Source organism: Phyllopteryx taeniolatus, chromosome 17, assembly GCF_024500385.1.
Source record: "Phyllopteryx taeniolatus isolate TA_2022b chromosome 17, UOR_Ptae_1.2, whole genome shotgun sequence".
Lineage (NCBI taxonomy): Eukaryota > Metazoa > Chordata > Actinopteri > Syngnathiformes > Syngnathidae > Phyllopteryx > Phyllopteryx taeniolatus.
Window position 1 is genome coordinate 16,624,226 of NC_084518.1, and position 27,978 is coordinate 16,652,203.

General features: G+C 40.8%; 3 protein-coding genes across 4 annotated transcripts; 1 reads left to right on the plus strand and 2 right to left on the minus strand.

Annotated features, from left to right (window-relative positions):
- Positions 1-959: 959 nt before the first annotated feature.
- LOC133466770 (solute carrier family 22 member 4-like) lies at positions 960-7,275 on the minus strand. Of its 2 annotated transcripts, XM_061750766.1 has the most exons (10): positions 6,684-7,271; positions 5,738-5,841; positions 5,497-5,651; positions 4,790-4,961; positions 4,572-4,698; positions 3,383-3,483; positions 2,955-3,169; positions 1,974-2,156; positions 1,743-1,878; positions 960-1,667 (listed from the first exon to the last, which is right to left on the minus strand). In XM_061750766.1, the coding sequence occupies exons 1-10, from the start codon at positions 7,089-7,091 to the stop codon at positions 1,592-1,594; spliced, it is 1,677 nt and encodes a 558-aa protein (XP_061606750.1). In that variant the 5' UTR covers positions 7,092-7,271; the 3' UTR covers positions 960-1,591. The 2 variants fall into 2 exon arrangements, 1 of the variants encoding a protein (XP_061606750.1); XR_009785034.1 differs by lacking the exon at positions 3,383-3,483 and having other exon boundaries at positions 6,684-7,275.
- A 765-nt stretch (positions 7,276-8,040) lies between these two features.
- LOC133467634 (organic cation/carnitine transporter 2-like) lies at positions 8,041-13,347 on the minus strand. The gene is made up of 10 exons (XM_061752691.1): positions 12,516-13,347; positions 12,344-12,447; positions 10,958-11,112; positions 10,718-10,889; positions 10,535-10,661; positions 10,100-10,188; positions 9,804-10,018; positions 8,698-8,880; positions 8,481-8,616; positions 8,041-8,367 (listed from the first exon to the last, which is right to left on the minus strand). Exons 1-10 carry the CDS (start codon positions 12,903-12,905, stop codon positions 8,262-8,264), a joined length of 1,677 nt encoding a protein of 558 aa, XP_061608675.1. The 5' UTR covers positions 12,906-13,347; the 3' UTR covers positions 8,041-8,261.
- A 1,569-nt stretch (positions 13,348-14,916) lies between these two features.
- Positions 14,917-27,947, plus strand: LOC133466858 (organic cation/carnitine transporter 2-like). Its single transcript, XM_061750973.1, has 10 exons — positions 14,917-15,405; positions 17,463-17,566; positions 17,941-18,095; positions 19,542-19,713; positions 19,818-19,944; positions 22,812-22,909; positions 24,223-24,437; positions 25,284-25,466; positions 26,345-26,474; positions 27,729-27,947. Exons 1-10 carry the CDS (start codon positions 15,013-15,015, stop codon positions 27,802-27,804), a joined length of 1,653 nt encoding a protein of 550 aa, XP_061606957.1. The 5' UTR covers positions 14,917-15,012; the 3' UTR covers positions 27,805-27,947.
- The last annotated feature ends 31 nt before the right edge of the window (positions 27,948-27,978 follow it).

The window sequence follows — 27,978 nt, forward strand, 5'->3', positions numbered from 1 at the left end:
GAGTCACTGAAAAGCATTTTGAAGTCAACATTTATGATCCAACTGACTCGTGTCTAAACACCTTTGCGGCTTAAGTAAATAAATTATTACTTAAGGAGTTCTGTGAATCATTGCCAGTCAGTAGTAAAATGGATGGATAACGCTGATGAAATGAAGCGGTGACAAAAGTAGTCACACTTTGTACTTAAGTAGAAGTACAGTGATATGTGTAAAAAGAAAAAAAAGAATGTGGTAAAAGTACAAGTGCTGATTCAACACCTTTACTTAAATTGGATACAAAAACTCTACACACCCCTATTCAAATGCCAGGTTTTTATGTTTAAAAAAAAATTTGACTAAGATAAATAATTTCAAAACGTTTTTGTCCATGAATGTCACCTATAACATGTACAACTCAATATTTTCCAGAGGGGGAAAAAAAATAAACAACTGAGATAATGTGGTGCACAAGTGTGAACACCTTCTTATAACTGGGTTTGTGGCTGTGCATCTAATTAACCGAAATACATTTCAGATGTTCTTGTTGGCTTTTCCTGACTTTTTTTTCTTCCTCGCAGAAGCCTGAAGGTTTTGTGCTACCACTGACTGCTATTTGGAACTGTTAATAATTGCCTCCACCTTAACAAACGCCCCAGTTCCAGCTGAAGAGAAAACCACCCCAAATCATAATGCTGCCACCCGTCCTGCTTCACTGTTGGTAGGGTGTTCTTTTGTTGATGTCTGCAACAGAAATACTGTAATTGGAATTATGGTCCAGAAGTTCTACGTTGGCTTAAAACAATTACAAAAACATACTTGAAGTGTGGAAAAATGTGTTGTGGTCTGATAAAACTAAAGGTGAACTTTGATTTATCTTGGTCTAGTTTTTTTTTATACAACAAAAAACTGTCATTTGAACAAGGATGAAAATCCTTTTTATATTCACTGTAAGTGGAAGTAAAAGAGTACAGACTCTGAAATGTAGTTAAGTAATGAATTTTTACTGTCTTATACGTTGTTATATACAATACTCATTTTGATTTGATTTTATTAACTTGCATAGTGCTCATACTGAGAAGAAAATAAATTACTGGACAAACTCTCTAAACAATGTGTTTTGCTTACGTTTTGTCCGCCTCCGTCAATCAAAATCTCAACCGCTTGACTTGGCCCTTTTCTATTTACGACTTTTTAACATTGTGTCATCATTGGCAGAGGTTAAAAAAAAGTAACGAGCCTATTTTAATCAAATAAGAAGTAGAACGTACAGATACCTGTTTTCAAATGTAGGGAGTAAAAGCAAACAGTCAGCAGAAAAATCAATACTAATGTAAAGTACAGGTATCTGGAAAATCTACTTTAGTACAGTAACAAAGTATTTTAAATTCTTTGCTTTCTGCCACTGATGAAACGTCACGGTGTTATGGCTGTTTTGCAACACTGGCATGTCGCAGCTGTGTGGATCACAAATGGGGAAAGAAAACCAATTCTAATAATGTAAAAACAGTCCAAAGCAAACCTTCCTGGGTCATGTTCTGATCTCAACGGAGGTCATCGTTGTGTTCCACAAAAATACAAATGAAGAATCCGGAGTGCGATGTCATTTGATAAACTACAACTTGGATTCTTTACTCTGATAGTCCTGTGCGTCTCCGTCCTCAACTTTCTTTTTGTCTTGACCTCTTCGCCTGTGGAAAAAGTGGAAGACACGTGTTTTTATTTCGATTTCCGTGTCCGACGAGGGACCCGTTTGCATAACTCACCTGCATATAGTCTGCATTTGCGTTATGGTCTCCGGCAAAGGCTTCCCGAATGTCTCTGGCAGCAGGAGGCAGAGGAATGCGCCGGAAATGGCCAAAGCTCCCATTACAATGTACGGCAGGGCCTTATAATATTGTCCTATAGTAGGAGAAATCCACATTTTCATTCAGTTTGCTCATTTACTTCCATCAAAATTACGACTAAACACGGCAGTGGGTGAAAACTGTACTTGCCAAGGTAGATGATGAAGGGCGAGGTGATTGTCCCAACGCGAGCCGCCATGGAACAGCAGCCCATGGCCGTGTTTCTTATGACAGTGGGGAAGAGCTCGGATGTGACGGCGTACACCACGCAAAAGGCTGACGTCACGCCGAATTTGCCCAGCATCTCCAGCAGCACGGCCACCCACTGCAGATCTGACCACAAACAACGCAAGATAATAGCATGGAATTACCCATTGTGTATTTTGCATTAGGGGCAAACGGTGCAGTGTCCCACCACCTTCCTTCCTGCAGCCGTGAGCTAGAGAATATGCCAATTTTAAAAAAATACTTTTTGAGTTCTTCAGCGAGTAATGGAAAGTGGGTTCCCACCCAAAATTCTGCAAATAATTGAATTTGCTTGCAGCGAATCGGGAATAGGCAGGGAAAAACCGTAATCCGACAAGAATAAAGTCTTGATTTTACCGTGAAAAAGTTGTTTTATGAGAATAAAGTTGTAACTTCCTAAAAAAAAAAACGGGGAAAAAGTCTTACTTTTATAACAATAATCATGATATTATGACGATATGACTGGTAAAATTTCAGTATTGCATGTTTCCAGAGAATAAGAGTGAATTTTGATGATCAAATATTATTATATTATTTTGAGGGTCACACTGGAATGTACAATTCTTATTGTTACTACGAGAATAAAGTCATTATTTTAACAGGGAAAGTAATTCTATGGGAATAGAGTAGTGATTTTAATGGGGGGAAATGCGTTGGTCATTTCGACATGATCAAAACTGTCAATTTATGATAATAAAGTCATGACTTTATGAGAATTGAGTCCAGATTTTATTTGGGTAAAAGTTTTTATGGCAGTAAAATTGTCATATTATGACTTGAATGTTTTACATTTTGAGAGAGACCGCCGTTTTTGACATTTACTTATTATTATTGTATTGTATTGGACTGTATTCCCTTCAACAGGGAGTGCCACGTCGCCGTTACCTATAGGAATGAGGTGGACGCACAGGATCATGACGCCTCCCATCAGCAGCGTGGACGACTGGCACAGGCGGCGGTAGCAAAAGTGCAGCAGCAGCAGGGCGATCAGGTACGCCGGCACCTCCGTCACCGCCGACAGGAAGCAGTTGAGGTACGGGTCGCCGTGAAGGTTGGACGTGTTGAGGATCAGAGCGTAGTAACTGATGGTGATGACAAACCTGCGGGGCCCAAAAAGGACGCCCGTCAAAAAGTTCCAATTGCAATTCCAAAAAGTTTGGGGTAATTGGGCTTTCAGGTGAAATTTCTGGATGGATATCCATCGCTCCATCTTTCCTTTCTTACGCTTCGCACTTCACGTTCTGTGTTCATTACCCATAATCCTTCATTTATTCTTTATGTCATGCACAGTTTAGTTAAAAAGATGGATGTACCACAGAAATGAACACAACAGAGTGATGGTGAATATGTTACAGCTGCGCAGGATGTAGCTAATGTTGTATTTCTTGTCTTTCATCGTCATTGTCTCTTCAATCTGAAACAAAAAAGATGTCATTTCAATAACTTCAAACCCCCATACTTTTATATATATTTTTTTGTTATACCCAACTTGCAAATTTTCCTAGTTGTTGTTTTTGCGGTCTCTCTGAAACACGCTAAGATTCCACAAGATGACACCAAAGCCCTGTCTAATTGAAAAAAAGTAGTGCTTTGGCGCCATCTGGTTTCATCTCGGTGTCAAGGAACTACACTGGTATCTTGACTTACAAGTGCACCAACTTGCGAGTTTTCAGAGTTACTTGCTGCCGCTCGTTCGATTTTTGTTGCTTTGTGTTGCTCGCTAAAATTTGAGACACCAGCAAGTTCCAGCTTGTCGCCACTAGATGGCGTGCACCACAACGAGAGTTAAAAAGTGCAGTCACTGAACAAATTAGATCTGTGAGTCAAGATATCACTGTATGTTGAAGTGAGTTGAGGAGTTTCCATTAGACAGGCCAAAGACCTGCCTAATCGAAAAATAATGGTTTGGTGCAATCTTGTGGCATCTCGGTGCCAAGAAAGTACACTACTACTACTTTAATACAGTAATCCCTCACTATATCATAGATCATTATAGCAGATTCAGTGTGTTGCATTTTATTTTATTTATTTTTTTAATGAATATAGCGCAATTAATCACCTGTGCATTTCTGATCCAGTCAACTTAATCAGTCAATTGATTTAAATTTGACAGCAATGACTGACAGAAGGTCAATTGGGCTAATGTTCCTCACAGATAAGCAAACCTGGCTGAGCTTATCCATGTAAAACACAAGCCACAGTCAAGACTTTTATGGAATAAATTCACAAATACCAACCTTAGCCTGACGAATAGCTAATGCACACGCTCATAACAATATGGACAGGAACAAATGCGAGACGCAAAGTTTAGCTGGATTTTCTACAACTACAGTACTGTAGTTTAAAATGAATTTTGGGTACCCATAATGCTTTTTGCTGACAACATTGCCAGATACTGGAACGAGTGGATTTCACTTACTGCGGGGGTTTACACATAACCCCCGCAATAAACTTGGGTTTACTGTAGTGGGCATTTTGAAAAATGGCCAAGTGGACTCTTACCTCGGCCTCTGTGAAAATGGCTTGCGGCGTGGCAACCTTATTCATCCTGGCAGCGTCCTTCAGGATGGCCTCAGCCTCCTCCACTCGGCCCTGGGAGAGCAGCCAGCGAGGCGACTCGGGTATGAACCTTCCAAAGACGGTCGACGTTTATGAAAGGATGTCAGTTCACAATGGAAGGGAAGCTCATTATGTCCTTTTGACACGCGGCACATCCTTACCACCATAGGGGTATGTATATGAGTCCGCTGGCAGCCATGGGGATCAGCAGCAGCCGCCAGGAGCGCAGGAAGTAGGCCACGGGCGGCATGATCATGTATCCTATGGCTGAGCTCATGAAAACTCCCAGGGAGCAGAAGACCACACGGGCTTTGGCGCTCAGAGTTTCTGTTCCTAATGACAAAATGTGAAAAAAAAAACGTGCCATGAAACGAGAGAAATGGCTCAAATTTGCATGAGAACCGCAAACTAGCAGCCCTTGTGTCATTTAAGGGGACATATTAAGGAAAAGTTACTTTTTAATCACTTGTAGCCTACCTCAAATTTAGGCTCACGACACAAAGCAAAAAATGTACAAAGCAACGGCTCATAACTGGAAAAACCCGTGAGTGTAAGCCGACCTATCAAGTGGGAAATTAAACCAGCAAGGAAATAGTTTCTGTTTTTGAAAATGTGTCTGTAAGCAAGATGTTATCCGCTCATTTATTATGTAAATTATGCTCATTTTCATGGAACACTGTATTTCACCACCCATGACTTGTAAGCGACTGGACTACTTTCATTGACAAAGTGAAATTGAAAATCGAAAGTGAAACAACAATGTCAGTAACTCTGTCAAGACACCAGAGAACTGTTTTGAATTGCTAAAAAAAAAAAAAAAACATTTCTTTTTAAAACGTCCTGGCATAAAGCTGTCTCTAAAACGTACCCAGCACAAAGGCTATGATGTAATTGGAGAACCCGCCAGAACCCGCCAGGAAAAAGGTGAACGTGAAGACCTCCCAACTGTTTGAGAATATCTGTGCCGTTACGGCCACCGTCTGCAGGACCATCATGGCGAACAGCGCTGGCTTCCTTCCGTATCTGTGTGTACGAAACGCGTAAAATGCTTCGTTTTTGAATCAACGCTTGAAAGCATCCCCAAAATCAAACATGCAAGTTTTGCCCACCTGTCCGACATCTGGCCCGAGAGAAACGCCCCCACCAGTACGCCCACGTAGTGGATGGAGGAGGACAGTGGAATTTTGTGTGCATCCTCACAAACCAGGTCCCACTGAAGAAGGTACACATGTCAACTCTTTGTTACCAAGACAGCAAAGGAGAGTCCATTTGCCTCAATTCAACTTTTGTGGATTGCCTGACCTTGATGACTGAGAATCTGCACAGAGACATTATCTCATATATCTATTTAACATTAGAATATGTTTCATGGTGTTATCAACGTTATTTTGCACAATGGCACTGGTGTGACATATGTATACAGTACATGTACAACTAATATGTCACGCTATTGTAGAGTGCAGCATGTCAGCTGATGTTGCTACAAGCCTGAAGAAGATATACATTTTTGTACAAGTTGGCTTAGCGGTAGTCTTTAAAAAAATAAAAAATAAAACCCGCCAAAGTGGCTAGTGGGAGTGGCGGTGTTGCCCGCAAATGCTGATTTCACCCACATTTGTCGGGTTGGAGGATGTTCATGTCAAATCCTGCACGCAAACATTGTTTTTTTCCCCCCCTAAATACTGTGTTTTTTTTTTTTTTTTTTACTTTGTCTTTAGTGTGTCAGTTGAAATATTATAATATATTAGCTCACGTACTGTATCTATTGAAAAACAGAATATCAAAAGATAAACAACAATTTGGACAGATTATTCGTTGGTCCGTTACAAAGTTTCTTTGATATTGGCTATGTCTCTTTGGCTGAATGCTAACTACCTGAATAGTTATATTCTATAACCTGAACTTACTAAAACAAATTAAGTAAACACCCAAGAATTACCAATCAAAATATAACGTCTCTGCAAGTTTATCTTGAAATAACCAAAGCACTTAAAAAAAAAAAAAAAAAAAAAAAAAAAAACTCAATAACAGGCTGACGGAAGTCTTCTGACTCACCTCGGTGGCAATGGTTGACTGGTAGATGTCTTTGCTGTATATCCACCCGTCTAGGCAAGCCTCTAAAGGAATGTCAGCCACATTGACCCCAACATTCGGGACCACGCTGTTCAGAGAGTAGTTCTTGACCATCTCCAGGTTCAGCCTGAAACAAGACCTGGGCCTCACCGCTCCGTCCACCGACTCCATGGGGATCGTCACGTTCCTCCACGCCTGGCTGATGTTGGCGTTCTCGGGGATGCGGCACTGGTGAAGCGGCGTGTCTGCGACAAATACAATATAGATGCCAGTGAAGCCATTGGGGTAGATGCTGATGGCCAAGGCAAAGAAAATTCTACGTTGAAAGGCTCCCCACGGTCCCAGAAAGGATGTGATACTATCATAGTCTCGGACTTTCAAGTCACCCATCGTTAAACTTGTTAGGAAATGAATGACCAGACAAGCGGCATCTGAGACTGAAAAGAAAAACAGCAACGTAATCTGCCCTTAACTTTCAGAGGAGGTTACACAGTAACTGTCAAGTCTGTACTTATTACTTGCGTAGAATAAAAAAAAGCCTCTCTGTTAAGGGAACTGGCCTTAGTGATCTCTTGGAAAATGTGTTAATCATTAACAAGTCACTATAAAACTGTCATAAATTGTTTTCTCACTCTTGTGACATGTCTCATGGGACATATTTTAAAGGTAAGAGGACAAGCTTTTCACATTCAGGGGTACGGTACTATCAAAGTACATTTATGTTCCACGTGTACACGTACAATCTGAAGATGACGGCTCGCTGGTTGAACAACTCCCTGCGATTGGCTGGCAACCAGTTCAGGGTGTACTCTCCTGCCCAAAGTCAGCTGGGCTAGGTGCCAGCCCCCCCGCGACCCTAATGAGGATAAGCAGTTTGGAAAATGGATGGATGGATGGTTGAACAACTACAAAACCAACCGAAAATGACAGTCCGGAAGTCAAACAAATATCTGGAATTTAAACCCAAACTTGACAAGATTGGACACAAAATCGCAAATTACTTTAGGGTGATTTGGAAGTGCAATCACATGGTTGGGTTCGGCTGTTGGGATCAATCATAAATAAGTAAAGATTAACCCTCCTTCTGTTTTGATGATCAATCACTCAGTGTTGCTGATTGTCCATGAAACGTCACATCTGTACCAACCTTAGCAAGAGGCTCATTCACTTTTAATTTAGCTAAGCCTGCACAAACGTATAACAGACATCTGTAATTAGGATGCATTGTATTTGTACACCACTGCAAACTGCAACCACCATACAGTATAGGATATTTCTGGCGAACTGATGTTTTGGTCAGAAATTGTCTAATACCTTGTTATTGTACAAAAACAGCCGAGATTTTCGATCTGATTTTATTTACATGTAATTAAAGACCGGTGAGGTATCCATGTGTTTCAACATCAAACACAAATGGAAAGTTCTACAAAACAAATGATCAAAATGCAAATCAGCAGGCATCAACCTTTTCAAAAATATTTGTTTCTGATTTCCAAGTAAAAAAAAAGAGGAAAACCCAGTCTTGGACACACAAAAAGTGAATTAATGCTACTTGGGAAGCTACACAGTAAGACTTTGCAGGTCACTTTTGGCTTCATTCTGCTTTTGCTGGAGTCCGCTTCCTCCGTTTTCTGCATAGTTCTTCTTTTTGGGTCTACAGCACAACCTGAAGAGAGAGCACAGTTAAGATGGTCACAACACAAAATAGTTGCAGAGCGTACTCTCTGTGTACCATTGTTTCCTAAATTCTGTTGTAAATATTTTGCAAATTAATCATACCCTTGCCATTCCTGCATCTGTTCCAGAGTTTCCGGAAGATCTTTGTTCAAGGTCTCCGGAAGGAAGATGTTGACCACGGAGGAGGCGATGGTTAGACTCCCCATGAGAATGTACGGTAGAACCTTGTTGTAAGTGCCTGGAAGTGGATAATGGAAAATGCACGTTGAAAAAAACCCAATAGGATTATAAAATACTGGCACATGATAACGTGACATGCCTAAATAGATGACGTAGGGAGCCGTGATGCTTCCGATGCGAGCGGCCGACGAGCATATTCCCATGCCAAGGTTCCTGAGTACGGTGGGGTAGATCTCTGCCGTGTAGATATAGACGATGCCGAAGGCCATGGTGAAACCGAACTTGCCGGTCATTTCCAGAGCTAAGGCCACATACTCGAGGCCTGCCAGAGAAAACCCCCAAATTCCTCAAACTGTTGCCACAAAAACGAGTCCAAAACCAGATTCAAACACATACCTTATAATCCCTGTAAAGTGAAAAGGAACATCGTCTAAATTTGACATACCTCAGAGAAGAGTGTTGTTAACAACCTTGCCAAATTTGAATGATATCATAAATATCATCAAGTATATAAAATAAAGGCGGAACGGTGAACAATTGGTTAACAGATCTGCCTCACAATTCTAAGGCCCTGGGTTAAAATCCGACCTCACCTATGTAGAGTTTGCATGTTCTCCTCGTGCCTGCATGGATTTTCTCCAGGTACTCCAGTTTCCTCCCACATTCCACAAACATGTGTAGTAGGTTAATTGAAGACTCTAAATTGCCCGTACGTGTGAATGTGAGTGTGAATGGCTGCTTGTTTCTGTGTGCCCTGCGTGTGGTTGGCAACCAGTTCAGGGTCTACCCCGCTCCTTGCCCTGAGTCAGCTGGGACAGGCTCCAGCACGCTCACAACCCTAGTGAGGATAAGCAGTACGGAAAATGGATGGATGGATATGAAATGAGATGCATTTGCAGGGTGTTGATACGCTGTAGTTGTCGAAATGATTATAACTAAGTACTCATTCAAAATTGCGCTGGATAACCGGTTATGCGAACGAAGGCGCTCAAGTTCTTCCAAAGTGGGGGAGATGTGACTAAAACCCTGTTTGAGCTACGGGTAAAACAATCTGAAGAAGTGTAATGTGAAAAACTGTTTAGCGCTTTATTTTCAAGATTTTGTACTACAAAGTTCTCAGTCTTTGCACGTTCTCAGCAATTATCTTCAAACGTATAACATATTTCGAAACAAATTCCTGAATTCACTTCACGATAACTTTAAGAATTTGGTCATGATGATTTGCGTGGTACGCCTGGGACTTACTGGGCGGAATGAACTGGATTAGCAGGAGGACTCCTCCACCGATGACCAGAAAGGTGGACAGTAGAGCCCTTCTGGGACACCTCTTCAGGAGCCAGGTGGACACAACATAGGCAGGTACCTCGGTGGTCGCCGACAGGAAGCAGTTCATGAAGGGGTTCCCACTGAGGTTGGAGGTGTTCAGGGATAAACCGAAATAGCCCACGTTGATTGCAATCCTAGTTGGGATGAAACGGAATATTTAGCAGCTCGCGTTTAGCTGGTCAAGTACTCGGTAATCTGTTTTTGATAAAGCTCACCACAGAACAAGACACATTAGTGTGATGCATCTGATGTTCTTGGATCTCAGGACGTCAAGCATGGTGTATGCTTTGCTCGGAGGCAGTGACTGTAGATGAAAAAATAACCAAAATACAACATCAACTAACACTGACTTCACTTTTCGTGAAAGCTGTCTTTTTCCCATGGCGCTGTTCTGCGCAAAAGGTACCGTAATGGAATGGGGGATTGAAATGGACGAGTGAATTTCCTGGCTTTTGTAAGGCGAGGCAGCAGCTTTGTGATAGGGAGTAACGGAAAGGGATGACCCAGGTGTCAAGTTTGACACGTCCCACTCTCCCGTTTGTGTAAACAGTAGTTGCTGTCACCTTTGCTCTACGTTACGTCTCTGATGTGGCAATTTTGCGGAAACTCTGCACAAAAGGGGCTTGTGAGGTACCACACGGAAACTCCACCTCAGATCCTCTGAAGATAACAAGCGGCGCCTCGACTTTGTTCTTCCGAGCGGCGTCTCTTATGATGGCTTCAGCCTCCGCCACTCTTCCCTGAGTGATCAGCCACCGGGGGGACTCTGGGATAAACCTGCAAGCACACAATTAGGACCACGACTTTAAATACTGGATGCTTCTTGAGCGTACCACCACAGAGGAATGTAGACCACAGAGATCGCGGATAGAACGGCCAGGAGGGTTCTCCAGTCCCTGATGCTGTATGCGATCCATGGCAGCATCATGTAGCCGATGCAGTAGAAGAGGAACGCCCCGAGTGTCGTGAAGATCACACGGAGCGTCTTGCTCAACACCTCAGTTCCTGTCCAGGATGAAAAAAGATGCTGACTCCCCCTGGACAAATACGGGGCAGGAGATACGAAACCATACCTAGTACAAAGGCGGAGATGTAGATTGAAATCTGGGAGGCTCCGACGAACAGGAACGTTATGCAGAACATCCTCCACGACTGGGAGAAGGATTGCAAAAGGACAGAGATGCTCTGGGCTCCTAGAGAGATAAAAACTATCTTTTTTCGCCCAAACCTAAAGAGTGAGAAATGATAACGATGGAAATTGGGGGGGTTGGTGCCTTGATGTCAAGGCTTAAGAAAGACTGACTTCAACAACTCATGTGTCATGCACAGCGAATATTAAATGGGCCACCTTCCATACCCCAAGCCAACTCCTCACATCCAAGGCTTTATAGCCTTGTCCTTACAGACAAGTCCTTTACAGACAAAGCTACTACCAATCCTGTTTCCGGTTTGATTTGTAAGTCTTCAGTTCGCAACTTTTGCCGTCACCACTTTATTTTTGTCAGACTCTTATCACAAAAATGTCAAAGTTCAAGACCTTCGGATTCATGTTACAACAAAGATTCATGATACTTAAACAGATTATTCATAGTAATCAGGAGACTGGGGGTTAGGGATCAAATGAATTACTGTCCCATCCAGCCATCCATTTTCTGTACCGCCTATCCTCACTAGGGTCGCGGGCGTGCTGGAGCCTATCCCAGCTATCTTCGGGCGAGAGGCGGGGTACACCCAGAACCGGTCGCCAGCCAATTGCAGGGTACATACATAATCAAACAACCATTCGCACTCACATTCACACCTACAGGCAACTTAGAGTCTTCGATCAACCTACCATACATGTTTTTGGGATGTGGGAGGAAACCGGAGTGCCCGGAGAAAACCCACGCAGGCACGGGGAGAACATGCAAAGTCCCCTCAGGCGAGGCCGGGATTTGAACCCCGGTCCTCAGAACTGTGAGGTTTGGAAGAATATTCGCCAAGTGTGCTTCTTGATTGTTACTTAAATTCATACAAGTTACGAGACTCAAGGCTGCCTGCTGTTTGCGCCCTCCTTTCCCACTCTCTGACTCTGCAGCTGGCCATAACACTGGCTTGTTGCCTTTGCCTCACATGTTGGAGACAAATGTGTGTGTGTGTGTGTGTGCGTGTGTGCGTGTGTGAGGGTTTGCGGTAGGGGTTTTTACAGCTGTAAAAGAACAGTACTGAGAACAAAAGGGGACACCGCCAACAATCTCTAAGAATAAGCTCAGCGTACTGTTAACTCAACTTCAGACAATGTAATTGATACATTTTAAGACAAATGTTATCGATAGTATACGCCAACACTAGATGGCGCTGTTTTGTGGAATGAGTGTAACAGGTTCAGGCCACCAGGTGCACAAAGCTCACAATATCTACATTTCTATCTCTGCATGGTTAAAAAAAATAACCTGAGCTGATCATTTGGGATGATGTACCTGTCAGAAAGCTGGCCTGAGATCAGTGAGCCGAGGAGATATCCCACGAACAGAGTAGAGGATGCAAAGGGAACTTTCCACTGGTTGTCACAAACCAAGTCCCACTGCAAAGACACATGCACATGTTCTTCCTGTGGATTTTACATTGTTGTTCTGTGACAGGCATACTGACCTCGGTGACAATGTTGGCCTGGTAAATGTCTTTGCTGTAGCTCCAGCCGTCCAAGCAGCTCTCCTGCTCCAGGCCTGTGAGGTTGGCGTCCGTCACCGGAGCGTATCCTTTCGCCGAGAGGTTCCGAACCACATCCAGCTTGTAGCGCCGACACTGACTGCGTACTTCACGACCGTCCACCTCGGTGATGGGAATGATGGCGTCCTGCCACGCTGCTGTGAGGTTGACCTCCGGGACGAGGCAGCGGTGCTCAGGGACCGCCCCAACAAAGACGATATAGAGCCCGTTGAATCCAGTGGAGACAAAGATGGTGTTGAGAAGGATAAATGTAGTCCAGAAGTGGGGTCCCGTTTGGCCCAGGAAGGCTGTGTCTTCGTTATAGTCGCCCATGTTGGATGGTGCGTGCTCTGTGGTGACTCTCAATCACTGAGCAGGACCCTAAATGGGCCAGTGAATCACCTCAGCCCCAGCAGAGCATTAACCCCCCTCCCATTCAAGGCGAACCCACTTTCATCTGGCAGTGGGGAAAACTATCAGGACTCATAAGAGAAGGAGAGGAAGTGATCTACCCCGACACATCCCCTCGACCGGCTGATTTGATTTACTGATAAACGCTTTAAAAAAAGTGCCCCAGTCCATCTGCCCTGCTCCCGTCGCACCACCATGGCTATTCACACAGCAGTGGGCAACTATTTGCGCCAGACAACATTCCACACTTTTAAATACCCTTGAGAAGTGCGCGTGCTTGTACTCTAAATGGTGCTAAGTAGCTTTCAAGTGCCCAAAAGAGCTGTGGTTTAAGGCCACACCCAGCGAACCACCACGTCAAAGTTCAGGAGAGTTCGTGCTTGTTAACATGAAATCTTACTCATGTAAAGTACTTATTAGGACAAAGGAAAAATATTTCTTCAAACCTTACAGTACAAGAGGGGTGGTGTACTAGTGAAGAACCCATTCAATTTTGGTGTTTATCTGGATAAAGGTGATACAAGAATTTCAATTTCAATTTTCATCCATCAGCAGCACGGTGACCGACTGGTTAGCACATCTGCCTCACAGTTCTGAGGAACGGGGTTCAAATCCCGGTCCCGCCTGTGTGGAGTTTGCATGTTCTCCCCTTGCCAGCGTGGGTTTTCTCCGGGCACTCCGGTTTCCTCCCACATCCCAAAAATATGCATGATAGGTTGATTGGGGACTCTAAACTGCCCTTAAGTGTGAATGTGTGCGCGAATGGTTGTTTGTTTCTGCGTGCCCTGCGATTGGCTGGCAACCAGTTCAGGGTGTACCCCGCCTCTCGCCCTACGATTGCTGGCATAGACTCCAGCATGCCCGCGAGCCTAGTGAGGATAAGCGGAACGGAAGATGAATGAATGAATGAATTTTCACCATTAATGGAACGTCCATCGTCCCCGTGAACCAGGAAGTAGCCAGCTAGCTAACAACCAGATAGACAAGCAAACAAACAAATTTTCACAACAGTTTGGCCTTGCCGGAAGTCTGCGTTTCACTGAGGGACATTTTGGTTCTACATGCTCACATAAAAGCATACTGCCGAAATGACTTTGCATGAACAAAAGTCACAAAATTGCAGCAAAGGAAGTGGTGATGAAGAGATTTAGTCGTCAAGCCACGATGACCAAGTTCAGAAACGACAATTGTGGACCAACGATATATATATATATATAGGCCCACCATTGGGCAAATAAAGATATATCAGATATATCTTATAACTTTTATGTCATCCTGGTGGACATCAAAAAAATAAATGTCTACCAAATGAAGTAAAACTGGTTCTGATGTAAAGCTGGAGTTTATGGCGAGTCATCAAACTTTGTTGACATACTCTGTCCACATGCATTAAGATTTTTTTTGCATTTAGCATCATGAATCTGACAGAACTTGGGAGCAATCTGATAAAATCTTTAGGACACACTTGTCTTTGAAGGACCTCCAGAAATGGCGCAAATAATCCTAAAAATGCTTCAAACCAAATATCCTTTCGTTTTCGGACACGGTTTCTTGAGACTTTTTTTGTGGGTCTACTCATGATAGACATGTCTGCCAAATGTTGCTAACAGAATCTGGTTCTGGGGGCTGAATTTTCAAAAGATTCCAGGGACCTCAACCAAGTCAATGAGTAAATGAGAAAATTACCTCTGATTTGTGGGGTTATCGATCATTTCAGACATGGCTTCTCCAGACGTTTTGTGGGTCTACTAATGACAGACATTATATACAGTGTACCAAATTTTACATCGCAGAGAGAAACTGGCTTCCTGTGACTGGCTTCCTATTATTGTTGATGATGTTAGTTGTTACTTGTTAAATTTGGGTTTGAGTTAATGTTCTACTTTTGTGTGTGTGCGTGCATGCGTGTCTGTGTGTCCAGGAGAGTGTGCGTGTGGGTGGTGCTGGTGTGTGCTGGGCTGGTTTCACTTGAGCGGACCAGTCCAAATAAAAAAATACTCCGCTCCAGAGTCAGCTGCCCTCGTGCAAGATGGACAGCGTGAACGACTATGAGGCCGACACAGCGTTTCTGGGGGACTGGGGGCCCTTCCAGCGTCGTCTCTCGCTGCTGCTCTGCATCACCCTGATCCCCAACGGTTACGGGAGCCTGGTGGTGGTCTTCCTGGCCGACACGCCGGCCCACCGCTGCCTGGTGCCCGCGCACGGCCCAAACCTGACGGACGAGTGGCGCAACGCCAGCATCCCCCTGGAGGAGGACGGCCGGCCTACAGAGTGCTCCCGGTACCGGTTGGACACGCTGCGGGTGTACTCGGAAGCGGGCGTGCTTCCTTCCGACGTCAACCTGACTGCCGTGCCCCGAGAGGGCTGCCTGGATGGGTGGGAGTACGACCGCAGCGTTTACGCCTCCACCATTGTTTCTGAGGTTAGTGGGATTCATTCATCTAAATGTATAGCATTAATGGTGCCTTCACAGATGTGTAAGTTACCCATGCCATTGGCACTAACACAGCCCCATACCAACACAGATGCTGGCTTTTGAACTTTGCGTCCATAACAGTCCGGATGGTTCTTTTCCTCTTTGGCCCAGAGGACACGACGTCCACAATTTCCAACAACAATTTGAAATGAGGACTTGTCGGACCACAGAACACTTTTCCGCTTTGCATCAGTCTATCATAGATGAGCTCAGGCTCAGAGAAGCTGGCGGCGTTTCTGGGTGTTGTTGATAAATGGCTTTTGCTTTGCATAGTAGAGTTTCAAGTTGCACTTACGGATGTAGCGCCGAACTGTATTTACTGACATTGGTTTTCTGAAGTGTTCCCGAGCCCATGTGGTGAAATCCTTTACACATTAATGTCTGTTTTTGATGCGGTGCCGCCTGAGCGATCGAAGGTCACGGGCATTCAATGTTGGTTTTCGGCGTTGCCGCTTACATGCAGTGATTTCTCCAGATTCTCTGAAACTTTTGATGATGAAATCCCTAAATTCCTTGCAATTGTACGTTGAGGAACATTGTCCTTAAACTGTTGGACTATTTACTCACGCACTTGTTCACAAAGAGGTGAACCTCGCCCCATCTTTGCTTGTGAATGACTGAGCAAGCCAGGGAAGCTCCTTTTATACCCAATTAGCCTGTTCACCTGTGGGATGTTCCAAACAGGTGTTTGATGAGCATTCCTCAACTTTCTCAGTCTTTTTTTTGCCACCTGTCCCAGCTTTTTTGGAACGTGTTGCAGCCATAAAATTGTAAGTTAATGATTATTTGCTAAAAACAATCAAGTTTATCAGTTTGAACATTAAATATCTTGTCTTTGTAGTGTATTCAATTAAATATAGGTTGAACATGATTTGCAAATCATCGTATTCTGTTTTTATTTATGTTTAACACAACGTCTCAACTTCATTGGAATTGGGGTTGTAGAAAGACCTCCCCCTAAAACTCGCTCAGTAGAAAATGTTTTGAAGTTTCAAGTTTCACTGAATGACAAGCAATTGGGTGTATGTCAGACAAGACAAGGCAAGAGAAGAGAAGAGTAGAGAATGGAAGAGAAGAGTAGAGAAGGGAAGAGAAGAGAAGAGTCTCAAGCCCCCGTGCCCGAAACTGAACAGGAAGTTGGCTATTTTAGTTTGAAGCTGCCAATTTGTGGCGAATTCCACGGCTTGTACTTCGACAAACTCCAAGCCCCTGACACCAGTTTCAACGATCAACATGAAAATCGGTGTACTTGTCTATAATAACTAGATGCATGGAAAAATCTCAAAGACCTACGCCAGAAAGTTAGCTGGAAGTCTTCCGTTTTGGTTCCATTTTGGGCAAAGTCCAGGCTTTTTGAGGGCCAGTGGACCCCCGCATACTCCCGGTTCGGCACCCGTGGATTCACTTATTCGCAGATTTTTTTGTTCTTTTCCAATTCTTTACATTATATTTAGGACATAACAACAAGTACGGAGACTCACTAAGCAATGAAAGGGGACCAGTACCATGCCCTAAACTTAACGGGAAGGTAGCAACTTTTGTCTGAACTAGTTTTGGGCAAAATTCCAGGACTCGGCATAAAACAAAAGTTTGACTGCAGACCTCAGGAAAGTTAGAAAGAATCAGCCCCCCGACACCAATTTGACATATTGACACAATAGCACTTCAAAAAGTCTCAAGGACCCATGCCCGAAACTGAACGCAAAGTCAGCCATTATGGAGCGAACCAGCTATTTTGTGGCAATACCGATTAGCCCGAGCCATTCCAAGAATTCCTTGAAAAGATGGGCCACAAAATATGTCGAAGCTTTCACTGTCTAATGTGAGTGGATAATATGGCGTCAACGTTTAATGATCATTTTGGGGTATCGTTATGAAAAAAAAAAAAAAGGCTCCACAATGGGGGTGTCAACTTAAATTATGTTTGTGTTCAAAGTTTTGTGTGTGTGTGTGTTTTCCATTCTTTATGTATGTGTGTGTGTGTGCGCGTGTGTGTGTTGCAGTGGGACCTTGTTTGTGCGCAGCAGTGGAAGAAACCGCTGACGACGTCGGTCTACTATTGCGGTTACCTCGTCGGATCCTTCCTGTCTGGCCAGCTCTCTGACAGGTTACCACACACGTATATAGATAAACCACATTCTTACCTGTGAATAACTCTCTGGCTCTTGTTATTATTTGACAATGTGTTAACGTTCTACAAATTAATCGGTCATCCAAATAGTGTTCGATTAATTTGATCATCCATTAGTTGTCGATTAATCGATGAATTCTTGCACCTGTATATCCGTAGGAAGAAACCATTCCATCAAAATCCCCCAGATTTTATTGCAGCCATAAAACTTAAAATCACTCTCCTGCAAAAATGACAGAAACGGAGTTTGCCCACTTTAGTCCTCAGTGGCTCATGTGGCAGCTGTAATGGGAACAACTCCACTTGTGCACCACATAGCGACTGGTGTATTCACCTTATTCCTTTTTCAGGTTTGGCAGGAAGATCGTGCTGTTTGTCACCCTGGGGGGCCAGACGCTGTTTGCCTTCATCCAGGTTTTTTCTCACTCCTGGACGGCCTTCTGCGTCCTGTACTTCCTCGGCGGCATGTCGCACATCTCCAACTACCTGTCCGCCTACGTGCTCGGTACGTTTCACAAACAAGTGCTCCACAAATCGTTGAGTGAACTTCTGAAGGTATTATTAGGAGAAAAGTTGTTTTTTTTTTTGCCATTTAATGATAGCAAACAATGCAAAAAGAGCGTAGTAGTCGTAATGTTATGGGATTTTTTTTTCTATTTTTTTAAAGTTATGATCTTAAGAGAATAGTGGTATTTGTTTTTTAAATAAAAGGTGATAATATGAGATTTTAGTCATATTTGGGGGGAAAACGTCAGATATGTTTTAGAAATGGTCATCATTTCATGAGGGAACAAGTATAAATCTGATGAGAATTATTTGATATTTTCGTGTAACAAAAAACAACAACTGAATTTTACAGGCATAAAGTTGTATTTTTTTTTCAAGAACCTTTTTTAAATCTCCCAAGAAAAAGATTTTTGAATCATACATAAAGTTGGATTTTTTTTCCCCCAAAATATTTTTTTTATACGGTCATAATAGTGTGAGGGAAAAAACATTTTAATCTTATGGGCATAGTTAAATCTTTTGGAGAAAAAACATTTTTTTTTTTTATTTTCAAGTAAAAACTCATAATCTGATGAGAATATTCATTCATTTTAGTTAAAATTTTGCAATATTATGGGAATAGTACATTTCTTTTTTAAAGAATAAAAGTTTCTTTTTCATGTCATAATCTCATGATTTTATTTTGAGAAAATGTCATACTTTTAGAAAGAAAAAATCCTAATCTCAGGAGAATAGTTATATGATCTTAAAATAAAAAATAAAAAATTCAATTATTAAATTGAAGTCATTTTTTTTTTTTTATAAAAAATTGGACTCTTACAAGAATAAAGTCATATTTTTCAAGAAAAATGTACTTTTCAAGAAAAAGAATCAGAGATCAGTCAGAATCTCATGAGAATAGTCACATTGCTTCAAAATAAAACATCATTATATTATGAGATTAAAGTCGTATTTTTTTCTCCCAAAAAGTTGGAATTTGACCAGAATTAAGTATTTTTAGAGGGGGGAAAAAAATGATGAAGTAATTTTTTAGAAAAAGAAAAAAAAGAGAAAAAAAAACAAGAAAAAAAAGTTATTATGAGAGTAGTCATATTTTTTTGGAGCAGGAAAAAAATGTGAATACTATGGGAACAGTCCCTTTTTTTCAAATAGAAAAGTCCAAGTTTCTTTGGAAAGAAGTCGTAATTTTACAAGGATAGTGGGTATTTTTTCGAGGAAAAAAAAAGTTGTACTTTTTGAGAAAAAAAGTCATAGTGCCCTTTTTTCGTGACCAGAGTACAGCCAGTGCGGCGGGCAGCGCAACTATTCAAAAAGTATTTTTAAAAAAATTATCTTGACTTTATTCACAGAATATTCCATTATTTGTTTTCCTTTTCGTGAGATTACAACTATCTGGAAAAATATAGCGCTTTATCTCGAGTGAGCTGGAAGGTTTTTCTTCCAGGTGCGGAGATTGCCACTCCTCGAGTTCGCGAGTTCTTCACCACGGCGGGCTCGTGTGTATTCTTTGCGTTGGGCTACATACTGCTGCCTCTCCACGCCTACTTCCTGCGAGACTGGAGGATGCTGCTGCTGGGCATCACCACGCCCGGATTCCTCCTCTTAACTTTATGGTGGTAGGTGCTTGTGTGTTTGCGGGGGGGGGGGGGGGGGGGGGGGGTTCCAGGAAGGCTATTGCGAATTAGCCGCTCCTTCCACCAAGGTTTACGTGACTGTGCAGGTTCATCCCCGAGTCGCCTCGCTGGCTTCTGTCTCAGGGAAGGATCGCTGAGGCCGAGGCCATCTTGAAAGACGCCGCCAAAATGAACAAAATAGAGGCGCCGGAAAAAATCTTCACTCCTCTGCAGGTTAGTGCCATGGCATCGCATGGGCATCAAAAGGACACGGAGAGCCAGCAGGAACAGGAAATTGGTCCTCAAAATATCCACGTAGAGTTGTTGAGTTTTTCAATGCTCATCTTTGGGGTCTGTGATTTATTTCGGTCGTAACTCACAGGAATGACTTCAATTTTATGGGAAAAATTGTCAAAATCCTACGATAAAAAAAGTCTGAGCTTTATGGGAGTAATACAATTTTTTTTTTAACATAAAAATGTAGAAATTGTCCGGGAAAACTGTAGAAATTTTCAGAGAAAAAGACAGAATTTTTCGGGAATAAAGGTCAGAATTTCTGAGGAAAAACACATAATCTTGCAGAATAAAGTTATCATTTTCAAGGAATCTTACACGATTAAATTTGTATTTTCAAGAAACAAATGTTACATTTTTTTTTTTTTAGAAAAAGGTTGGCATTTCACAAAAAAAGTCATAATCTTACGAGTAGTTGTATTTTGTTTTTAGAAAAAAAAAATATGCATTTGAAAGACTAAGTCAGACTTTTATATTATTAAATTGCATTTTTTCAAGAAAAATGTCAACATCTTAAATTTTAGCCAAATCAAATCTGTATTTGTCTTCACAAAAAAAGTTGAAAACTTCTAAAAAAAAAAAAAAAAAAAAAGTGAATATTTCAGAACTAAAGTCTTATTTTTCTGAAAAAAAATCAGAGAATACAGTACAATGGCTTACTTTTCTTTCTTGAGTCACTTATTCACCTTTTTAGAACCACTTCATCTCAGCATGTCACAATCAATCATTAAACCAGCATATCTGGCATTGTTTTGGCTGTTTAAGAGCCAATTTTTTCCTTTCCCTTTTTATCGGGTTCACTGCTCAATGTCCAGCTCCCGACAATAATTGAGACCTTGACGCGCTCAAACGTACAAGCCAGCAGGGGAGGCAGAGGACCCGCTGGAACTGGAATGTTTGGCAAAATGTACACTCTCCGACCCCCAACATGTGATGACCCTAAGACTACGGTAATTTCGCTGTGTAGCACCACTAGCTATACTCGCGCAGTCTAATGAGAGCCAATGCAAAAAATAGTGTGGTTAGAAAGATAACAATGCTCACTTTTGAATTCAACTGTCAGAGTGACAGTATTATAGAGCGTTCGTTATACTGCAAAGGTAAAAAATGATTAGGAGAAAAAAGTCACAATGTTGCATTTTTGAGAAAAATAACTGGCCCAATAGGCATCATCTAATCTAAAATTAAATGTAATATCACATTTTCACCCCCCCCCCGAGTAAAAAGTGATATTATTAAGAAACTAAAGTTGGTGGTTTTTTTTTTTTTGTTTTTTTTGAAGACCAAAAAATGTAATCCTGTGAATATAAGGTCATATTTATTGACAAATATTTGCAATATCTTGAGCTCACGGTCATATTTTTACAAGACAAAAAGTCATAATACTTTGAGAATAGAGTTTTATTTTTTCCGGAAGAGTCTTACCAGAATAAAGTCTTCTTATCTCGAGATAAGAAATCGTAATCGTACGTAAATAAAGTCAGAATTTTCAGCAAAAAAGTAAAAACTCGCAGGCCCAACATTGTACAGTATTTTTTTTCTAGCTAGATATTACTTATTGTACATTGTACTTTTTCTAACTAAAATGTATTTTCTTTTGGGAATAAGCAAGAACCTTATGACTATTAAGTCATCTTTTTTATATTTTAGTTGTATTTTTAGTATAATTATCTGTCTTTTTTTCAAGAAACATTTGCAATCTTACAATAAATGAAGTAATATATTTTTTTAGAAAAATCTCATAATTCTAAGAGACGAATGTTGCATTGTTTTTCAAGATAAAAAAAAAATCAGAAAACTGTAAGAATAGTCATATTAATTGAGAAAAAATTGCGACGTCTTGAGCATACGTTTGTATTTTCTTTAAGATAAAGAGTTGTAATCTTTTGAAAATAAAGTCTTATTTTTTTCCGGCAAAATAGTCATAATATTAAAAGAATAAAGTCCTAAAAAAATCGTAATTGCACACAAATATATATTTTCCCCCAAAAAAGTGCAGTTTCACAGGGATAAAGTTCTATTTTTTTTCTAAATAGAATGCTGTACTTTTTCTAGATGAAACATATTTGCAGATTACATGTTTAAAGAGAAATGTTGTAATTTTACAAGAGTAAAGTTTTATTTATTCTTATTTTATTTATTTATTGTCATTATTTATTTACTGAATTTTCTAGGTAAATTAAGTAATTATTTATCGCCAAAAAAAGGTAATATCTCAACAATGCTGCAGACTTTTATCGAGATAAAAAATTGTAATCTCACATCAAGAACAGATTATGATCAATTGAGGGATTTTTGCGATTATGACAATTTAAAAAAAGACTATTCTAGAAATATTGAAACAGACTGTTTTCTCACAACAATGCAACTTTTATCACAAATGTATTGTCGAAGAATTATGACTTTATCTATAAAAATTGACTCCTGGTAAAGTTGAGTTTTGTTTTCTTACAAAAAATACAACTTTATTCTCTGAAAATTGTGAAAAAAATAGGAATTTAATCTGTTTGTGTATTTTTATGTAAAGAAAATAACTCACCACTTTTTCCTCATATGTTATCTGGAAGTAGTAGTTTATCGAGACAAAAATGACTTTTTAACGGTAAAGTTGCTCATTCTTTTCACACAAAAAACAAACAAAAAAAAAATCCACTTTTTTTCTCTTAAAATCACGGCTTTTGTCCTTTATCGAAAAAAAAATTATTCTGGTCATACTTTTATGGCCCCCAAAAATGTTTTGTTAGCTCCTAACTGTATGTGCGCTCGTTATGAAATGAGCTTTCTTTGGAATGTTTATTGTTCCGTAGAACAAATGTGGCTTTGAGAAGATGAAGGCATACAACATCTGCGACATGCTCCGCTACAGCAACATCCGCTGGATGTCTGTTGCGCTGTGGTTTGTCTGGTTAGTTGCACGCACACACACACACACACACACGCACGCACGCACGCACACATGCACACTCACACACAAACACACACCTAATGACCTGTCTGTTTTAAAAACAGAACCCCAATTGAGTTTTAATCCACCGAGGATTATAAAACCCATGCTGAAAAGAAACAAAGAATGTCACATTTATTTTGGGGTGGGGGTGGGATATATTTTTGAAAAAAGATATCATTTTATATATATATTATATATTATATTATAATTTTATAAGAATAAAGTCAATTTCGGGGAGGGGCTGGCATATTTTCTCGAGCTAAATCCAAATCTCACCAGATAAAGGTTTTGGTTTTTTTTTAAAATGTATCATCCATCCATCCATCCATTATCTGAGCCGCTTCTCCTCACTAGGGTCGCGGGCATGCTGGAGCCTATCCCAGCTGTCATCGGGCAGGAGGGGGGTACACCCTGAACTGGTTGCCAGCCAATCGCAGGGCAGAAAATGTATCATTTTAAGGGTAAAAGTCTGCTCCGCCGCATGGAGAGGAGACAGATGAGGTGGCTCGGGCATCTGGTTAGGATGCCCCCCGGACGCCTCCCTGGTGAGGTGTTCCGGTCACGTCCCACCGGGAGGCCCCGGGGACGACCCGGGACACGCTTGAGAGACTACGTCTCTCGGCTGGCCTGGGTACGCCTCGGGATCTCTTCCCGGAAGAGCTGGACGAAGTGGCTGGGGAGAAGGAAATCTGGGCTTCCCCGCTGCGTCGATCCTAGACCCAAACGCCGCTCATCTTTCGAGTGAGTTCACCTCGCATTATAAAATGGAGGGTTGATGTGTTAGTGATTTGGCTAGGGATAAATGTCATTTATTTATTTATTTTAAATTTGCCCCTCTTTTTAATTTGAGCCACCTATGATATCAACCGCCATATCTTTCGTTTTTCTTTCCGCTTCATTTTCCATGACATTTTTCATTACCCATATATTGTCCCTTTGTCATAATCCCTCATTTAGTCCTTGTTATCTGTAGTTTAGTGAATTAAACCTTCTTAACTAAAAGAACTTTATGTGTTCTTTGCTGAGAAAATAAATAACAGTAACAAACTCCTAGCGAGCGTACTCAGCACCTTACGAGACATTTCCTTGTTTTCCCCCAAAATTGGATGGCACCCTTTATTTAGTTCCGAGAAGGTCAAAATGAAATTCAACTGGAAAGGTTATGAAGCATTTCATTTTTAGAGAATTTCATTTTGAAATTTCACCTGAAAGCCAATTATCCCAACATTTTTGTGAGCAGCGTTTCAAGCGGCATCAAACCTCCTCCGCAGGAACATGATAGCCATCGGCTACCTGGCCCTGTCGCTCAATACGTCCAACCTGCACGGCGACGCCTACTTCAACTGTTTCCTGTCGGGGGCCGTGGAGATCCCCGCCTACGTCATCACGTGGCTCATGTTCCGTCGCTGCCCACGCCGACTCACCATGGCCGGCTGTCTCTTCGCTTCGGGTTTCTTCCTCCTGGTCATCCAGCTCGTTCCGGCAGGTAGAAACCTTAATTGATAAGGGTTAACGTCTGTTAAAAAAAAAAAAAGTGTAATCCCTCTGGAGTGTTGCAACAACACAATGACCCGCCCTCTAGTGCCATTAACGATAAAAACAGCTTGCGTGATGTAAAAAAAAACAAAAAAACATTTGAAAAAATACTTTAATTGCAAATCATTAAATTACATTTAGGACACATAATGGTAAAGACATTTTGGGATTAAAAGTGTGAAGAATATTACTTTCGAACAATTTGCTTTTCTTAGAAACAATTATTACCTTTTGAATGGTAACAGCTGCGAATAATTCAAAGAGTAAAACTCATTGATTTTCAAAAAGAAATTCAGTGGCGTATGTCTTGATCAAATTATATGAAAATGACGCCTATAAATACTGAACTTGTCCGACGTCTAACGTGTTGGCGTTCTCTCCCTCATAACCACACGGTGTCAAACTCGAGGCCCGGGGGCCAGATCTGGCCCGCCACGTCATTTTAAATTATGTGTGTCAACTCCCATAATTCTTGCTAAATTCTGTACCAAATTTCCAAATAGTCATATGTAATGAATATTTTTGAGATATTGAAAGTATAATTTTTTTGTAGTTTTACTAAACCCATTTTGAAAGTAACTGGAACACTTCTTGCATACTTCAGATTTCAAAAGTAGTTCATCATCAATCTATTGTTTATATGGAATAATAAGAAGCGTCTAGGATCATTTATATGGTTTCACAGTAATAACAGCCCTCTGAGGAAAACCGTACCAACGAAATTATTATGAAGCTATTTTGGACCCGGAACATACTACAACTGCACGTAAAAAGGCGGGTATCCGGTGGCCCGCAGGCCTGCACTGGTTGGCGGTGACCCTGGAGATGATCGGCAAGTTCAGCTTGACGGTGGCTTTCTCGCACATCTACGCTTACTCTGCCGAGCTCTACCCGACCGTGCTGAGGAACACGGCCATGGGCGCCTGCTCCATGGCCTGCAGGATAGGCAGCATCTTCGCACCCTACATCATCTACCTGAGTAAGGACGTGCCGACGCACACCGCACGCGTGTTGACATTTGGGGGAGGAAAATGGACACACAGGTCTGTTTGTGTGTGTATGTATTTGTTTGGGTTTGTTTGTGTGTGTGTTTGGGTTTGTGTGTACGTGTTCAAGTCAGTGTGTTTTGTCTGTGCGTGTTAGTGAGTGTGTGTTTTACCTTTTGTGTGTTAGTGTCTGTGAGTGCGTGTGAATGTGTGTGTTTGTGTGTTTTTGCTTGTGTATGTTAGTGTGTGTTTGTGACTGCTTGTGAATGTGTGTGTTTGCGTGTTAAGGAGTGTGTGTGTGTTTTTTCTTGTGTGTGTTAGAGTGTGTTTGTGTGTGTGTATTTGTGTGTGTGTTTTTGCTTGTGCGTGTTAGTGTGTTTGTGACTCCTTGTGAATGCGTGCATGTTTTAAGGAGTGTGTGTGTGTGTGTTTTTTTTTTTTGCTTGTGTGTTTGTGACTGCTTGTGCGTGTGTGTGTGTGTGTCAAGGAGTGTGTGCGTGTGTGTGTTAAGTGTGTGTGTTTGTATGCGTGTGCATTCGTGTGTGTCATGTGTGTTTTTGCTTGTGTGTGTTAGTGTGTTTGTGACTCCTTGTGAATGTGTGTGTGTGTGTGTGTGTTAAGGAGTGTGTCTGTCTGTTGCTTGTGTGCGTTTGTGACTGCTTGTGAATGTGTTTGTGTGGGTGCGTGTGTGTGTTTGTGTGTGTGTGTGTGTTGTGAGTATGTGACTGGGCAGACACTTTTGGAAATCGGCTGGATTTCAAATCGCATTTGGCCTCTCTCTCTGTCTCTCTCTCTCTCTCTTTTCTCTCTATTTCTCGTCGGGTCATCCGTCACCTTCTTTTTTCACCCCGCCTTCGCTTGGGCGCCACAGGAACATATTCGGTGTCGCTGCCTTACATCCTGATGGGCGTCCTGATCACTATGGCGGCGTTGCTCAGCCTCCTGCTCCCCGAGAGCTACGGAATGCCCCTGCCGGAAAGCATCGCTCAAATGCAGCCCGGGTGAGCAGTCGCCGGGAGACCGGGTTCGCCGTCGTCATCTATGTCGGAGGGGGGGGGGGGGGGGGGGGGGGGGGTCAAAAAGTGGTGCTTAAAGGTCAAATGACAAAGATGTTATGGGGTCAGTTAAAATTCACATTCAAGGGGTTCTAGAGTTATCAAGAAAATTTTCAAAATCTTTGTCCTCTGACCTTTAAGGATGTTTGATTTCTAAAATCTGAAAATGGGTCAGGGCATTTGTATATGACATAAAAATAAAATTTTAATGTGTATGTAAAATCTGTAAAAAAAACAAAACTTTTATTTGAATAATAAAATAAAAAAATCATTGTTTTTTTAATTGTTTAAAAATGGATTTGGGAATGTTTTAAAAAATTGTAAAATAATTTATTTTAGTAATTAAACAATGATTCATTCTAATTTTTTAAAATTAAGTCACTGTTTCACAAAATACATTTTAAGAAATGGTTACAGGTACTGTATGTCAAATTCTTTATTTTACTGTTTTCATTTGGCTAAATACAAGAAATCAATTAACCAATTTAATGAGATAATTAATAATCATGAATAAAAATTAATACATTTGTAATGACATTTTCACCGAATTTGTAGAAATTAAAGTTTATTTTTGTAAAAAAATATTTTTCTTTTTTTTAATTCATACTTAATTGAATTATCATTCATCTAATAAAATACATTTATAAAATGGTTACATTTAATGTATATGTAAAATTGTTTATTATAATCACGTTTTTATGTACAAAAATCAATCGACTAATCATTTAAAAAGGTAAATACAAAATAAATATAAACGTATAATGTTTTCATACAATTTTAAATATATTTTTACTCATTCGTAAATGAGATAAAAAAAAAAGTTCAACTGTCTCTGGAATAGTTAAATTTGAAAAAAAATACCAATTCATTTTCTCTTTCATTTTATTTAAAATTTACTTATAATTGATACATTATTCAATAAAATACATTTTACAAAAATATAGGTAAAATTATTAATTTTACAAACATTTGTACATACAAAGTAATTAGCCAAGTATTTATTTAGACAAATAAAAAAAATAAACTATTTTAACTAAACAATGTAAGGGGGAAAAGGGCTAAATTAATGTAACAAATATGACAAGAACGCCGGATTTAAGAATATACTTTGCCCACACCTGGACAATGAGGATACATTTTTTTATTTTATTTTATTTTTTATTTTATTTTTTTTTAAAAGGGTGTAACTTTGTCCTCCAGGTGCTGGCGGAAGGTCTACAAACGCACACACACCAAGGAAGATGAGACGGCACAGAAGTCCACGGATGTCCAGTAAACATAAATATTCCAATTCGATAGCATTCAAACCACGGTATTAATAATTAGTGGATTTTTTTTTATTTTTGAGCCGATGGAAGTGTGTTTTTACATCTTGTATTCTTCACTGAATGCATTAATAAACATTGAGGTTGTCATCAAGTGCAAATGCATACCAAATAATTAAATTATA

Coding starts and splice junctions, on each gene's coding strand:
- LOC133466770 (XM_061750766.1), bottom strand. CDS start 7,091: ATGGGTGACTTGAAAGTCCGAGACTATGATAGTATCACATCCTTTCTG. Junction 2,157..2,954: donor CGTCCACCTCATTCCTATAG/GTAACGGCGACG, acceptor GTTTGTGGTCAG/ATCTGCAGTGGGTGGCCGTG. Junction 1,879..1,973: donor GCCCTTCATCATCTACCTTG/GCAAGTACAGTT, acceptor CTCCTACTATAG/GACAATATTATAAGGCCCTG.
- LOC133466858 (XM_061750973.1), top strand. CDS start 15,013: ATGGACAGCGTGAACGACTATGAGGCCGACACAGCGTTTCTGGGGGAC. Junction 19,714..19,817: donor CTCCTCTTAACTTTATGGTG/GTAGGTGCTTGT, acceptor GTGACTGTGCAG/GTTCATCCCCGAGTCGCCTC. Junction 25,467..26,344: donor ACCCTACATCATCTACCTGA/GTAAGGACGTGC, acceptor TGGGCGCCACAG/GAACATATTCGGTGTCGCTG.
- LOC133467634 (XM_061752691.1), bottom strand. CDS start 12,905: ATGGGCGACTATAACGAAGACACAGCCTTCCTGGGCCAAACGGGACCC. Junction 8,881..9,803: donor AATCCAGTTCATTCCGCCCA/GTAAGTCCCAGG, acceptor TTTCTCTGGCAG/GCCTCGAGTATGTGGCCTTA. Junction 8,368..8,480: donor CAGATGCAGGAATGGCAAGG/GTATGATTAATT, acceptor CTCTCTCTTCAG/GTTGTGCTGTAGACCCAAAA.